We start from the raw sequence: 17,811 nt of genomic DNA on the forward strand, positions 1-17,811 counted from the left end.
TTAAAATTTCATAAAATATTTTAATTCAAATTATTTTATTATTATTTACATATTTCTTATTACATCTCATTTTATTTCAACATTTAAACGAGAACTAATACTACACGTACAGAGAAATTCACGGGTAGTCACGTTTTGGTACGTTTCTCTGTCATTTATTGAATGTTTTCTAGCAAATTTCGAATTGCGAGAACAGGCACACTATCAACCTCGACAAAGGGAAGGGTATCCAGGGCGGGTGAATATATTGTGTCACCTATGATCATTCTCATCCCATATTCTCTATTTTTTTTTTTTAATTTTACTTATCTTTTAAAAACTTCCTATTTTATTAAAATAATATTTTCCTGTCCTTTCTTTTTTTTATTAAAAAGATATTTCTCTATTTTTTTATTGTTTTTTTCTCTCGTTTCTATGTGTAAATTTAACTACTCAATATTTTTTCTTATGTTTTGAACTATTATTCTAGTAAATATTTTAAACAAAAATTTAAATTATTTTTTTACGAGTATGATAATATTTTTCTTTTTTTTTATATATTTAGTAATTCTTTAAATTATTATTTAAAACTATAATAAATATGAATATGAGAGAAAGTTTAGATGATTTGAAGAATAATTTATTTTATTTATTAGAATAAAATATTGATAAAAAATTATTTAGGAAATGAATAGTGATTTCTTATATTTGATGAACTATATTCATTCCCTAAACTTATTCCCTAAAATAGAAATTCGGATGTAGGAGGAATTTTAACCAAAATCGTAAAATGAGCCTCAAATTATAGGAAAAACAATGTTACGAGGCACCAGTTACGAATGCTCTAAAACAAGTCATTGTAAAATCTCAAAAATGATAATAATATTTAAATATAAATTAATGAAACTTTATTAAAGACTGGATTTAATTTTTGGTATGCAAAACAACTATTATTGGTTTGCTAATTAATCATATCAATAAATAATAGAAAAATGATATTTGCAGTTATGGAATGTACAAGTATCGCGTAATTATTTTGAAAAAAATGAATAAATATAAGATCCACATGAAAAAATTAATTTTTTAATAGTAAATTCTATTGTTTTTCAAAAGAATTATACATCACTTGTGTATTTTACGACTATATATAATATTACTCTAAACAATATAACAATTTGAAAGAGAATCTACCTATGTAATTGGAGTATTATCTCTTATCTGTAATATTTCTTTTAATATTTAATTTTGAAAACAAATCAAGGCCATCAATTTCAAAATACACATAATATTTTAGAAAATATTCAAGAGTAATACATTATCATTTTGCCACTTCTATTCCAGTTTCTCCATTGTTTGAACATTTTTTACATTTTGGGTAATATTTTTTTGAGGAAAACTTCTACATTAACTAATTTTTTAACCAAAAGTTATCATTTAATGTTGATTTTATTTTTAGTGAGATTTTATCCATCTCTTATGCTAACCCGTCTTTTTTTTCTATAATTTCTAATTTGAGGCCCTGAGGGTCATAATATATATTTTTATTATGGGAGCCTATTGAAAGCGGGGACAGTAGAGCCCTAGTATTGGCTTGACCAAATGCCAGTAAAGTGTTACATAAAATCCCACTGCATTGAATTACAGTAACGCAGGATTTGGGGTCACAATGGGGTGCTCTCTCTTCCCTCGATTTCCTATCTTTTTGTTTCTTTCCCTCGGTTTCTATCCGAGGCTTCATTTTTTAACTACAATAAATTCATCTATTTTTTTAAATTTAGGCTATGTTTGGGTACCAAAAGTTCCTCAACACTTTCCAAGTATTTTCGTACTTTTGAAAATACTTCACATGCCAAATAACTTAAAATACTTTCAATGGGACCCACAAACCCACTTCAATCTCTACTCATAACTATTCACAAACATTCTATAATACTTATCACTATTACATATAAATAAAAAATAAAATTACTATAATATTTATCACTATTAAATATAAATAAAATAAAATCACTATAATATATAAATAAAAAATAAAATCACTATAATATATATAAATAAAAAACATTTATCACTATTATATATAAATAAAAAATAAAATCGCTATAATATATAAATAAAAAACAAAATCACTATAATATATAAATAAAAAATAAAATCACTATAATATTTATAACTATTAAATATAAATAAAAAAATAAAATCATTATAATATATGAATAAAAAATAAAATCACTATAATATATAAATAAAAAATAAAATCACTATAATATATAAATAAAAAATAAAATCACTATAATATATAAATAAAAAATCAAATCACTATAATATTTATCACTATTAAATATAAATAAAAAATAAAATCATTATAATATATAAATAAAAAATAAAATCACTATAATATATAAATAAAAAATAAAATCACTATAATAAAATAACTATAATATATAAATAAAAAATATTTATCACTATTATATATAAATAAAAAATAAAATCACTATAATATATAAATAAAAAATAAAATCACTATAATATATAAATAAAAAATAAAATCACTATAATATATAAATAAAAAATAAAATTACTATAATATTTATCACTATTAAATATAAATAAAAAATAAAATCATTATAATATTTATCTCTATTATATATAAATAAAAAATAAAAACACTAAAATATATAAATAAAAATAAAATCACTATTATATATAAATAAAAAATAAAATACTATAATATTTATCACTATTATATATAAATTAAAAATAGAATCACTATAATATATAAATAAAAAATAACATTACTATAATATTTATCACTATTATATATATATAAATAAAATCATTATAATATTTATCACTATTATATATAAATTAAAAATAAAATCATTATAATATTTATCATTATTATATATAAAAGTAAAATAAAATCACTACAATATTTATTAATATTAAAAAATCACTATAATAAAATCATTATAATATTTATTATTAAAAATCAAATCACTATAATATTTATGGGACCCACATATTTTTCAACTACCTACTCAAAAGTCAACAACTCAACATACTTCACACATCCAAACAACTCAAAATACTCTCAATGGGACCCACAAACTCACTCAAATCTCTACTCATAACTATTCACAAACATTCTCAACACTTCTCAACACTTTTCAACACCCAAACGTACCCTTAATTATCACTATTTATCTTTAAAATAATATTTTATTCTAAATATATTTTCAATAACTACTATTGAATAATTAGATTGAGGTAAAAATAGTTAGAAAATAATAATTTTAAGTAAAAATTAAATTACTAATTAATATATAGAATATATTTGTAAAATATAAAAATTAAAAAAATTATTATTAAAATATCTAATATTATATTTTTATTTAAACTTTTGGATGAATAGTCTAATATGAATTAACCTCTCTAATAATTTTAACTTTAGTCGAAAGCTCAACTTTTAGTCAAATTTTGAACTCTTATTTTCTTTTCTATTTGTTTCCATTCATTCATTGTCGTCCCTCTTCACGATATTCTAGACTAAAGTATTGTTTTGACATTTAGATATTCTTAAAACTTATTATAATTTTCTTATTAAATATCATTAAAATATAAAACACTTTTCAATTTAAAATTTTTAACTTTTTTATATAATCATAACTAATCATTATCCAAGTACAAAATCTAATACAATTTTCTTAAACTTATAAATAAAACACAAAAATTAATTCAAAACAAAAATAATATTCAATTTTTTTTTAATATTTGTATAGAATATCATATTTTAAAACCTCTACACTACACACTATCCATATAACATAATCTGATTTGAAATATAAATTTTATTCATTTGAATCTTTTAGATCAAATTGGTGTGAGGAGTAGAAGCTTTATAATAGCAACACTATATTTTCATTTAACTCGTTTCTCCCAATTTTCAAAATCTATTAAAATATATTAACCCTATCCATTTAATTTCTATTCACAAAACATTTCATTATTATAGATATATTCTAAATGGCAAAACAAGCTTTAAAACCGTCACAACCCTAAGGACCCCAAAATCTCAAGGCCAAAACCCTAGAAAATCTCAAGGCCAAAACCCTAGATATTTGTTGTAAAATCACAAGTCTTGAAGGGGGATAAGGGGGAATGAATGGAGATTGAGGAGAACAATAAGCAACAGTGTCGTTCTTCAGAGGATGGAAGCGAGAGTGCAGACTACATGTCAAGGGATGAATGGATGGAAGACTACCAGAGGGGAGGGTACCACCCGGCTTGAATCGGCAACGCCTTCAAGAACGACTGCTATGTCGTCCCGAGCAAGCTTGCTGGGGTCACTTCTCAACCGCATTGCTCACTTGGGACATCCATTTTTCTATACTTTTATCAATCTCAATTAGTACTTTGTGGTTGATCTTCTTGATTTATTAACCGCACCTATGAATGAAAGCTTTTACTGTTGAATGTGAATAGTGTGGATTTGTGAAATTGGGATTTAGGGCAGGTTTGGAGGGTAAGATGAGAATTTTGTGTTTTGTTTTAGTATTTAAAATATTATATTTTAGTATTATTATTGTATTGGGATTTGAAAAAATTGAATTGGGATTTGAAAAAGTTGAATTATTTATTATATTTTGTATGAAAATTTGAAAAATGTGTAATGATGAGATGAGATGAGATGAGAATTTTGTGTCTTGTCCCACCTCCCAAACCTACCCTTAATGTGTTTGAGAATTTGTGTTTAATTGACCACATCCGTTTATGGGTTAAGCTATATTTGGTTACATGAGAAAAGCTAATACAACATGTAATTTTTAATTTCAAAATAAATTATATAAGAAAATAATAAATGGTAGTGATAGGGTTATTGCCTTATTACTACACATCTACTATCCAAATGCATTTCAAATTTTTTTATTTTTTTATTATTTTTTTAAGTATTTTGTTAACATCCTTAATCACTAAGAAAAAAATAAAAAAAATATAAATTTACTAATACTCACTTCCTTAATCATTAAATAAAATAAAACATTAAAAAATCAAATACAAAAAGAGTAGTAGATGGGTAGTAGTAAGATAGCAACCCTATCATTATTCTTAGATTTTGAGTGAAATAGGCAAAAGGTAACATGTGCGATATTAGGCCAAATTTAACTAATGTGATAACCTGTAACGCCCTGTTCCTGAAGGTCTCTTGTTACCTAAAATTATTTCTCATAACACAATTATAAATACACCATAAAATATAAATTCGCTCGTTCAACACCGAATAGGTGTTCCTCCACAAGGACTCCAAAGAAAGACCTCAACGTAACAAACTCTCCATAAAAATCTAAAATATCCACGTCTCAAATACTCAAATCAATACAAAATAATATATCAGCTAAATACTACTCTCTAATAATTAATTGTATTATATGACACTAATTCCTCTACGATAATCTAATCTTGCTTCTGTTTGTTACTCTTGATTTCCAGTTGAACCATCAAGATTATTTGAAAATATTGTGGAGATAAAGGGTGAGTTATTAACAACTCAATAAGCAGAGAACGTATATTAGTATGTAAAAATGAGCATTTACAAAATTTAGAATGTAGAACAAAACATATTTAGCTTCAAAATAAAAAATCATAACATGTTATCAAAAAAATATCAGAACGAACGTTAATAAATATTCTTGTTCAAAAATATCATTTGACATAGCGTAACTAAGCATCATCGTCATATCAAAATAGAATACCATGTTTGGCCCTCATGATAGGGTTGTGCATCTGCAGATAGCCAAGCAAAACATAAATCATTCTGTCACCAAAATGTTGTACACTCAAACAAAGACCACTACTATCACCTGTGATATGGTCGTATACCACTTTTATTACCCATGTCAGGACACTATTATTACCCCTGGTAGGGTCGTATATCACTATCATCACCCATGATGGAGGCCTTAACTAAACAGAACAGAAACAGAATCAGGAACAGAACAAAATCAGATACATAATCAGAAAGTCATGCCAAAAGTTTTTCATATGCCGCATCATATCAAAACAGAGTACTAAACGAGTTCATATAATCTTCATCATATAAAAAATAGATTCAAAGCATCTTCACTTAATCAACGCAAAGATTTTCAGATTCACTCTTTTTGAACAGTTCATAAAACATAATACTAAAATAAGTTCATGTCTACGCTAGTCATGATGGAAAATACTTCATTCTTATATAAAGCTTTATGAGTAATGCAGGATACATGACTGAGGTTGTTTTCACATTTTTTTTCAAAACATATCATACACATTTTCATAAAAGCAGTATTAATCATTTCTTTTATGCAAAGTCTAGTATATGAACTTCGCTTACCTTAATCTTTTAACTTCTTTAAATTTTTTTCCACAACTGTGCCAAGCGAATATCATAGACACGTAACTTATTTAAATTCTTAATTCAACATGCATTTTGATATTTATGCCCGAAAAAATAAAATAACCTACTTTTTTCTAAAATTCTCGTAACCCTAAAATACCACAACTTCTCAAATTCATCCTTATCGACTTAATTTCTTCGACTAATACATTAATTCTAAAATATTTTTGTAAAATAAAATTTTAGATTGACATGAAGTAAAATAAGTCCAACTTAAACATAGTTCATGAAATAACTAATTTAAGTCAATTAAAACTCAAGTTGAAATTTCAATATGCTCATCTACAACAAAAAGGCCATAACTGTTTAGCCAATAAAAATATCAGGGCCACCTTGGTCAATACACTAAAAACATGCCAACCTATACAATATTGTTGCACGACAAAAGGGTTTTTAAAGGCAATATTGTAAAAAGTCAAAACTATGAACAGGTTCCTTATGAATTACACATACTGAAAGAGAGAGAGAGATAGTGTGTGTTAGACCCATCGAGAACAGAAATTAAGCGGCGACAAGGTGGCTGGATTGGGGGCAGATCAATGTGAGAGAGAGAGAGAGAGAGAGAGAGAGGCAGTGGGGAGGATCAGGTGTGGCTTATCGAGAGCAAAGCGGTGGACTTGGAATGGCATATAGTGCCCGGCGGCACTTTTTGTGTAGGTGGCGACGACGTCGAGGGGCTATCAACGTCAATGGGCTTCACTATGCTGTGGTTGGTGACTGAGATGTCCATTCAGAAGGGTTGTGGATGGCTTTAGGGTGCTTTGTTTTGGTGTAGGGGAAACATGGGCTTTTCGGTGGTTTTACAGAGGGTGGGTAGTGGTGTGCATTGTTAGTCTCACGGTGGCTGCATGGTGGTGTAGGGCAGTTTCATGGCAACTGGGTATGTGGCGAGATGGAGGCGGGGTGTGTTTACGTGACTAAGTGTGGAGTAACAACTTTGTGGAGGCAACGACTGGATGGGGTTAACTGTTTGCCAATGGGATGGGCAGTGCTCAGTGGTTCTTGGTGTAGGGTGGCAGCGGTGTGGAGGAGCTTAGTAGTGGGGCTATCTTACTCACGATGGGTCATCTCGATGCATTCAGTGACTGGCAATGTGTTTGGCAGTGTGACTACAATGGAGATTTGCTGCAACCCTATTTTGGGAGAAGAGACAATTGTTTTATCTAACGTGTGGTATATATAGTTGCTACTGAAAACCCTAGTGGAAGGAGAGTGCATGACATGGGTCTGATCTTGGGTTCTTAAGGCTTGGGTTTCGGGCCCATTTCAAAGTATTTAGGCCCACGTCTTGGATAGTGTATGGAATTAATAAATGGGTTGAGTCAGTTAGCGTAGTCTAAATAATTTCGTTGGTTTAACAGTATTTTCTTGGGTCGAGTACTTAACCAACACTAATGGGTCTCGACTCAACTTCTAAAATAATCCAACTTATCTCATAAACTTTTCGGACCAATTCCCACTTGATACGTTAAAGATTTTTAACCTAATTATCAAGCTCAATAAAATTCACACTCCGCCAAAATCAATTTTGGACCCGCAGTCTATTCTAAAATTACTCGTTAAAATTCAAGTGAGATTTTCATACATATTAATCAAAATAAAAATTTTATACAACTTACAATTAGCTTGGACTTGATGCTTGGCCGGTGTGTTACATAACCAATCACATACTAATGTTGTCAAGGGGGGCCTTGGTTTCTTACTCGTTGAGCTCGTCTTGCGTGGTACCAAAACTCAAAAGGACTTGGTAGATTATGAGAGAAATCTCTTGAATGACAAAAGCAAGTATGGGCAAACAAAAATCTTTATTGTTCAAATAATTAATCTATCCATCAACCATTATTTATTATCTCACATCTCACATCTCATATCTTATTAAAAAAAACAAAAAAAGCTAAAATGTGGGATGTGTAAATAAATAGTAATTGATGTATAGTAAAACACATATAGCAAATGTTAGGGGTGTAAAATTTAATCGAAAAATAGACCGGACCGGCTCGAACCAGTGGAATCAGTCTGGTTTTGGACTAGTCCGGTCCGGGACCTGTTCCCTTAGTTCCAAAACCGGTCGGTACCGGTCCGGTTCTGATTCTATGCTTTTTAGGACCGTACTGGTTCACTATTTTATATATTTTAAATTAATTTTTTTTAATATTATATATAATACGTATAATACTATATATTTACACATATATAATAATATAAATTATAATTATATATAAGACTTTCTAAAGAATAGTGTCTGTTTTCAGATAAATAATGGTACCAGCACAAAAGTTTGGATTGATCATTGGATTCCTACTCAACCAAACTTCAAGCCAAATCCACAAAAAACATGTCCATAGAAAAAGGCCTCTCCATGATTGTTGCTGAGCTTACCATGGAAGAACCTAGAAGATGGAACATCATTTTTCTACAAGCTCTTTTCCACCCGGATACTGTGAATGAAATTCTGAAAATTCCCTTAGCCCAAATAAACTTTCACAGATCAGAAGACAAAATTAAATGGATGCACCACTCTTCAAGGAGATTTTTGGTCAAGTCAGTCTATGCAGCCATTACCAATAACCAAAACACATCTCATGAGTAGCAAAAAATTTAGAAAATCAAGGTTCAGGATAGGCTCAAACTTTTAAGCTAGAAAATCCTAAATGACATCATTCTCACTGGAGCTTTGATAAGAAAATTCATTCATTTGATTGATAATGAATCTCAGTGCCCTATTTGTAAAAGTGAAAAGGAAACTCAGTCTCATTTGTTCTTCTCCTGCCCCTTTACAAGAATCCTCTGGAGACAATCCCTTTGACCCTTGAACATTTCACTTTTTGCAAACAATGAAATCAGCCACTCGTTAGAATGCATAATCTCTCCTGGTGAGAAGCTAAACATTCATAGTAATGATGAGCAAAATTCCAAATCTTTGTCATTAATTCCATGGACAGTATCTGGTTCCTTAGAAATAAGGTTGTTCATGAATCTCTGGTCTTGGATATTGATACTTTTATTTTTGGCTCTCTAAAGATTTATAAGGAACACTGTAATGCATGTGGTAATAAACAAGTGAATGAAAGCCACAATTGGAAAGCTACACTCAGAGAGACATTACATACTATTATGTGATGTAGCTGTAAGAAATAAATGTAGTACAACAACATCAATCTACAAATCAGAAGATGATACTCTAATTTATGTTACCACAAAGCACATTGAAAGCCATAATCCAAATCAATGTGAGGCTATGGCAATGTACATTGGTCTAGAAGAAATACAGGCCAAACAAATCAAGAAGGTAGTCATTGTGGGTGATTCTCTAGTGGTGTTGTAAGCTATAAATGATCCTGAAAATATCTTAGACTCCACCATTCAACCTCTAGTCAGTGGTACCATGAATGTACTCAATTCTCTTGATAGTTGGCATGCTAGGAAAATACATCGATATCTAAATCGATGCGTGTATTCTATTGCGCAATAGGCAGCTTCCACATTCTCCTATAGAAGCATTCCTTTTAATTTGATTCCACAGTCTATTCGATTTCCATGATGGTAAAGACCATGCCTTTAGTTTGTAATATGTAAGTACAAAGGACAATGTATCTTGTTTTATTTTATTAATGAACGAGCCTTGTTATGCAGACAAAAAACATTACTTGTAGCAAATAAATTCCTTCCATAAAAATAAGCTTGGGTTACAAAGCATTGCTTAGAGGAAGATGCTTTACTATCTGTCATGTCTATAGGCAAGGTAATGCGCCGGCAAATTATTTGGCTCGACTTGCGTCGAATGATGGTGTTATAATGTCTTCATGGAGTAATTGGGAATTGGTTCCTCCTCTCTTGAGAGGTATTCTAAGAACCAATAAAGCTGGTGTCCCTTACTTAAGATAGAACTTATTGTCTTTAGTGGGATGTGGTTTGCATTGTTGATATTTTTTATTCGTAGTTGAGTTGTTTGTTCTTGGTTGGATTTTTTAGCCAAAAATTAAGGTCTTTTGAATAAATTTGGGGACGGATCACTATCGTACATGTGATCCGGTCTATTTTTTTTAAAAAGAAATAAAAAACTTGGGTTACAACAAAAAACTAAATCCAAAATCAAGTTCTCATGACAAATTATATAAATACCATTATGAAAAATGCTAGTCATACTATTCATTCTTATTGTTTAGATTTATTGTTGTAATTTTTAATTTTTTTACTTAGTAATTAAGAAAATACTTTTTAATAATATTGTAATTTTTTTAATTTTTTAAAAAATATTAAAAAATTAAAATTAATAATATAAATAATGGTACCTCCTAGCTACCGCTGGGAGCGGTCCACCTATACCATTATCAATTATAATCAAGAGCAGTGCTACTCTGCTGTCTGAGTAGCACCGCTCGTTTATACCGCTTATTGCTTTTTAGTTTTTTTTTTAATTTTAATTTTAATATTTTATAATATATTTAAATATTTTTTAAAAATAAAAAAATATATCAATATATTTAAAATTATTTGTTTAATTATTAAATAAAAAAATATAAAAAATAAAAATTCTACAACGGTATACTAGAACGGTACATTTTGAGCGGCATACAAGCTTTTTTCTTACGTTTGGATTCGAAGATGACTTGAGATGAGTTGAGATGGATTGTGAATAGTAGTGAGATGAGTTGTGAATAGTAGTGAGATTTGTAAGTTAAAGTTACTGAATAGTAATAAATAGTAGTGAGATGAGTTGAGATGAACTGTGAATACAAACGTCTAATCAAGATAAGGATAGGTTATAGCGGAACCACATAAAACGTACTGAAGGGAGGCCGCTCAGCTGGATCAAATGGCTTATTACGCGATTAACAAGGCAACTTGCTGTCACGAGTCACGAGTCACGACTCACGAACATAACGCCATCAACGAGTTCCTTTCTTGCGGTGCCGTCTACAAGTTTCTTCCTTTCTTGTCAACTTGTGTTCTGATTTTGGGACTCGCACAGAAAAATGATATCTGCAGCTGTGTACAAGGCCGTTTGGATACAAATATATCATTTCATCTGATTTAATTTAAATTAATAATTTTATTAATGATTATAAATTATTTCAACTCACTTTATCTTATTATTTAAATGAATTTTTAAGTATAGTGTAATTTTTTTAAAAAAATAAATAAATATGAGATTGTGAACAAAATTAAATATATTTATTTATTTATTTTAAGAAAATTACACTCATTCTATAATTATATTTAAATTTAATCTTGAATTAAATAGCTTGTGACGACTCTTGTTTAGGGCTTGTGGATTATTCTTTCGTACGTGGTCCAGTTTCGTGACTTTCAACATCGAATATGTCTTCTTGTATTAATTATTAGTCAGTTGGAGGTTGGAAGGTGGAAGTTGTCTTCTTGATCTGGCTCGCCATTCTCACCACTCATTCAAGGTGGCACAGCAAATACACTGCCTCCTCCAAATCTGAGCAATAGTCCCGTAGGTTTTTTAATGCTACTTTTCTTTTTTAATGAATCAAAAGGATAGAGGGAATAACCTATTTAGATCATTGATATTAGTTTTATCAAAATTATCTTTAAAGTTTAATAAAAAATACATAATTTTTATAAATTCAAAACTTTTTAAATCATAATTCTACATTAAATTAATTATTAAATTTATTAAAATAATAATATAATATTATTTTTTTAATAAAAATATTTTTAATTTTTTTTATATTTTACAATTACACTAATCATATATTGATTAATAATTTAATTTGATTCTTACATTATTATTACAAAATAGTTAGAGATTAAACGTGAATAAAAAAAATCTTTAGAGATAGAAAGTGAATAAAAAATAGATTTGATGAATGAATAGTAGACCTTCAAATTTAAAAAAATTTATAGATTTACTGTAGCTCAAAGTTTTATATTTATCTATTTAACTAATTCAATACACCCCTATTTTAATGAAATTTATCAAATTTTATATTTGACTATATTTTTTATGAAATCAATACTAATGCTCTTAGTACAGCAAAATGCAAATATCACTATTTTATTTATTTTTTTAATTATATTGAAATACGAATCCAAATACGAATAGGTTAAAAATAATGTATATTTGAATTCGAATTGAGGACATAAAAATCATGCCAAATTTGTAGAAAGCAACTCAAAGGCAAGTCTCGATCTAATTGATGGATGGGATGTCTACACAGTAGGTTAGTTAGTTCTTCACGTGACCAACTTTAAAGAGGTACGTACGTTACAGCAATTGAGAAGCATATATATGCGAACGACTTTGTTCTATCTGCTGGACTTGAAATCACCCACCTTATTAATTGCGAGTTTATTATTGAAAAATGTTATTTATTTTTTATTTTAGTTTATTTAAATATATATTTAATAATATATATTATAAAAAAATATATATTTAAATAAAAAAATAAATCATATATTTATTATAATTTATTTGTGATGCAAGTGAAAATAACAAGTAGAATTTAAGTTGCAAGATATGTTGCGAGTTGTTGAAAACAACACGCGAATTTTTGAAGAGCATTAATACTCTACAGTAGCTAGGTTATGCTACTCGGCTTCGTTTGATAAATAAATTTATTTTAACTTATTATTATAATTTTTTAAAATTTTAATATAAAATATAATAAATAATTAAATTTTTTTAAAATTTAAAATAATAATAATATTTAATAATATTTTATCAACTCAATTCAACATCCAAACACAGCCAAATTAACGTATACTGTTACATTTGATAAAAAATAAAAATAATTTTAACATATCGTATCGAACTTTATCAATTTAGGTATAAACTTAATTATTTTTCTTTTTATATTATTAAATATATTATATTAGAATTTATTTTATAATTGTATAAAATTTTAATTTTAAAAATTAAATAAAATATTGTTAGAATATATTATTTTAATATTATCTATATTTTGAAATTTGAAAAAAATTAAATTTTTTATTTTATTTTATATAAAAATTTAAAAAAATTATAATAATTAGATGAGATGAAATGTGAATGATTGTGAAAAAAAATGTTAAAACTGCGTTTGGTTCATTGACTGAACTCAACTGAGTTTGATTTAGATTTAGACTTTTTATAATATCAAAACACTCAATTTTCAAATCATTAAATTCATCTCAATTCAAAATTTTTTTACACGTTGAACTCACAATTTTTTTCAATTCAACATCTATTTATACACAAAATCTATAACATTTTTCAACTTCTTATAAATACTTTTAAACTAATCTTAATATCTAAATATTTTTTAAATAGATTATATAAAACTCACTCCACCGTCTTAATACGATATTTTTTATAAACAACTCAATTTATTAAGCTCAAATCAATTCAAGGTCCAATTATTATATATAGAACTAGACCGTACACCATATGATCTCAGAAAATTCTCCTCCTTGTCCGAAACCACACCCACTCTCACGCACAGACGCCTGTCTCTCCGATGGCTACGCTGGCATCCGAAAGCGACGAGCCCTTAACCCCGGCGGGGCGTCTCTTCGTCCGACCCGAAATGAACCAAGTAATCCATTGTGCCGTCGGATTGAAGAACCCAATAGACATCGACTCCGTCATAGCTCAGGTGCGCAGCTCCGTCATGCTCCACCACCCCAGGTTCTGCAGTCTTTTGGTTCGCGACCCCGACGGCCGTGAACACTGGAGACGGACCCACATCGACGTGGACCGCCACATAGTCGTACTGGACCGCCCGGTCGCCGCCACCGAAAGTGATGACGAATGCTCGGTGAACGAATACTTGGCCGACTTGTCCACTAGCTCGGGACTCAGCGAAGACAAGCCGTTGTGGGAGATCCACCTGTTGCTGGCCCACAAGTGCATGATCTTCCGCTTTCATCACGCCTTGGGAGATGGGGTCTCGTTGATGTCGATGCTCTTGGCGTGCTGCAGAAGGGAGGACGACCCGGACGTGCTACCTAGGATTGGTTCTGTTGGAAACCGTAGAAATGGTATGGCAGGGAAAGGGAGGGGTTGGTGGGAGTGGGTTTACTACTACTTGAGGGTTTTGTGGGGCTTTTTGGAGATGGCTTGGTTTAGTTTGATCTTCGTGGTGGAGTTTATATTAAGGAGTTTGTGGGTCCGTGACCGAGAAACGGTTATCGCCGGTGGGGCAGGGGTGGAGCTCTGGCCGAGGAAGCTGGCAACGGCCAGGTTTTGGCTCGAGGACATGAAGTTGGTCAAGAAGGCTGTTCCTAATGCGGTGAGTGTTTAAATTTAAAGGTAACTATCACCCCAAAAGCCCCCCAAAAAAAAAAAAAAGAAGGAAGAAGAAAAACAATCGATTTAAGTTTGAAACTTATAGAAATATAACTATTGTATTGTTAGATGTAAAAACACGGAGGTATAGTAGAATTTATGTTCATTTCAGCTGCACGGATTTGGAAATTCTGCGGCTACTACTTGATATTGTTTTCTATCTAAAGGGTTAAGATTTTTTAACGGTTAGTTATTAAAATTCTAGTAATTGATTTTTTAGTTAAATTGTTTAGATTTTGCCACTTAGCATACAACGAATACAACGCAATGAAAAAATTGATCTATTATAACGGATTTAAAAAAAATTAAGAAATGATGATTAGGATTTCAGAAGTTGAATGTTAAGAGTTATTCCAAGAAATATAACGGATCTCGATTAGCTTCTAACGAATACTTTTAGGTAATGGAGGTTTTACGTAAAGTTGCTGTCATCTGCGGACATTTTGGTGTTTCCTGAGTCATTAATGTTGTTTTTTTTTTTAATGTCATTAATGTGGTTGTGAATTGAGAAGCTTCGCATACTTGAGAATTTAGACTATATGAGGAACGGCAGTTACAGAGTGTTGAAGGGAAACACTAAAGAGAAACCCTCCTTTGGGAGCGCAAGTTGAAGAAAAGCAGGGTATTTGGGGGGATAATAAGATCCCTTTTGCTCCCTTTTTTCTTGTTCAATTCCAAGCTAACAAAAATGGCTCCAGTTGAACGGTTTGAAGTGATAAATTAGAGCTAAAATCTGAACCCTAGTTAGACTCATCAAATGGAGCATCTTGATCCTGTTAGATATTAGGTTCAAACCTCCACCCACCTGTTAATGTGGGTTTGTGTAGTCAGTTCACCTTTATAGCTAGATCAGAAGGGGGTTGCGTTCTATATCACATCCCATATAGTCAATTGGATTGGATGGGAGAGGTTTCTACTCTCTCTCTCCACTTAACTTTTTTCCCTTCTTAAAAGTCAGTATACACTATGACTGGGTATTGCCCATTCTGTGCATTAGGCTCATGATTTTTTGGAATACTCACTTCTCTTTAAACTTGACTGAATTGTTGACTTGAAATTTCACAATGATTCATGTAGATGCAGGAAAAAATGAATTTACCAATTCAAATTCATATATTAGCAAAGTTCTGATTTGTGTAAGGCAGTATATATAAGTGCATTAGGTTGACTGAATATATTTGTTCGTTAAGCATGTATGCAAATTTCATGGCCTGCACTTGCAGCCTTTCTCCTTGACGCTGCATATAGTTATGCATGAGAACAGAAGTTAAAAAGGGAATAATGTAAGGCATGAGACCCAACAAGAATGTCAATACTTTTTTCTTTTTTGATCAGTAAACAAAAATTTAATTGGTGAGATTAATAGTCATTATTCATAAAGAGATTCATAGTCATTGCCCAAGTACATGGCACGAATAGAAGAGCAACACCGCTTGACAGCATAACAAATGCATTTGAAATTTCTCCCTTGTGTCTTTTTTGGTTCTTGAGATTTGTACGTATATATTTTTGTTTCTTTTTTCTTCTTATCTCTAGTAAAGAAGGGGAGAGGGGGAAAGCACCTGGGTTCAAATATTAATAATGCAGTGCAACTTTGTCTTGTCTTGTTTCATTTTTCCCTCAATTGAAGTAGATTTGATTCGAGATTTTTTGTTTTGTTTGATTAAGTTAGAGCTAATTTATTGATGGTATTGTGTGTTTGCTACTATGAAGCTTGATACGTAGTTTTTGGGAACCCATTCTTTGATGCTCTTATTGATTTGTGGATTTCATGCCACCATGCAGACCGTTAATGATGTCCTTTTCGGGGTGGTATCATCAGGATTATCAAGATATCTAGATCGTCGAGGGCCAAATGGTAAACATCATTTATGTCATACAAGTGTTGTACTTGTAAATTTCCATTGAACTCAGTGATGAAAAATCATCATAACTATATTTAATTTAGTTGTCACTGTTAGTTCTGCAAGATGGGCTTCAAATGACGGGGGTTTCCATGGTTAATTTAAGGGAACAACCAGGATCGCAGGTCTGTTATGCCCATCTTTTTTATTTGCTCGTGCTAGTGTCTCTTCTTCATTGTTCTTTTATGTATTGGTTTTTTATTTTTCATCTTTCATTTTTTAGATACTTTTTGAGAGATCATTGAAATTCAAATATTTGTGGTTGACTGGGAATTTCTGCTACTGATCAGGATCTATCGGAACTGATGAAAGACAATTCGGGTTCACGGTGGGGTAACAAATTTGGCATGATTCTCCTTCCTGTTTATTACCATAAAAGTGGTACCGATCCTCTACAGTATCTGAAGACGGCTAAGGCGATGATTGATCGGAAGAAACAGTCTTTAGAGGCTTATTTCTCATACAAAATTGGGTATCTTGTAATGACCTGCTTGGGATCAAAGGTGAAGACCTAGTTAAGCAAATAGTGAATTGGGAAAAGAAGAGATAATTGCTTGATTCACACCTCCTTTTATATTGTAGGTTGCTGGCTTACTCAACTACAGGATTGTCTGTAATACTAGCTTTACGATCTCAAATGTCGTTGGCCCACAACAGACGATCATGATTGGAGACAATCCTATTACTTACATGAGGGCAAATTCATCGAGCCTACCCCATGTACTGCTTCTAAACCCTCTTTACAGGTATATTATGAAGTAAAAAAGAAAATGATAATCGGTATATAAATGACTTTGGTCATGTTGCTGGTCGGTAACGCAGGCACTCACAATGCACATGGTGAGCTATGCAGGAAGGGCTGACATGCAAATTTTGGTGGCAAAAGATATCATCCCTGACCCAGACTTTCTTGCCAATTGCTTTGAAAATGCATTGCTTGAAATGAAGCAAGCCGTTTCAGCCACCTGCAAAATCTAGGAGGAATTTATTTGTTAGTATGCATGCTGATCAATTCACATATTGGACTACAATTACAAAGGAAGATATATTTAAATTTCCCAAATAGAAATAATTTTGGAAGCAAAAAGATTGCTTTGGAAGATAAAATTAGAGTGAGCTCAATTAATTTGTTGTATGTATTATACAATTAGGTCTTAAGTTACCCTTCTAACAGCAATTTAAATTTCTTCCATCAT

The 17,811-nt window shown here is 30.5% G+C and overlaps 1 protein-coding gene across 1 annotated transcript; it reads left to right on the plus strand.

The window, feature by feature from the left end:
- Positions 1-13,796: 13,796 nt before the first annotated feature.
- On the plus strand, positions 13,797-17,811 carry LOC108988943 (O-acyltransferase WSD1-like). The gene is made up of 6 exons (XM_018962363.2): positions 13,797-14,655; positions 16,497-16,569; positions 16,673-16,740; positions 16,906-17,118; positions 17,198-17,335; positions 17,438-17,811. The coding sequence occupies exons 1-6, from the start codon at positions 13,882-13,884 to the stop codon at positions 17,591-17,593; spliced, it is 1,422 nt and encodes a 473-aa protein (XP_018817908.1). The 5' UTR covers positions 13,797-13,881; the 3' UTR covers positions 17,594-17,811.

Source organism: Juglans regia, chromosome 13 (genome assembly GCF_001411555.2).
Source record: "Juglans regia cultivar Chandler chromosome 13, Walnut 2.0, whole genome shotgun sequence".
Classification (NCBI taxonomy): Eukaryota; Viridiplantae; Streptophyta; class Magnoliopsida; order Fagales; family Juglandaceae; genus Juglans; species Juglans regia.

What these genes read in the sequence shown, in the direction of transcription:
- LOC108988943 (XM_018962363.2), top strand. Translation starts at nt 13,882, where the DNA reads ATGGCTACGCTGGCATCCGAAAGCGACGAGCCCTTAACCCCGGCGGGG. An exon ending in AGATCGTCGAGGGCCAAATG is followed by an intron (nt 16,570 to 16,672) that starts GTAAACATCATT and finishes TGTCACTGTTAG; the next exon opens with TTCTGCAAGATGGGCTTCAA. An exon ending in GGGAACAACCAGGATCGCAG is followed by an intron (nt 16,741 to 16,905) that starts GTCTGTTATGCC and finishes GCTACTGATCAG; the next exon opens with GATCTATCGGAACTGATGAA.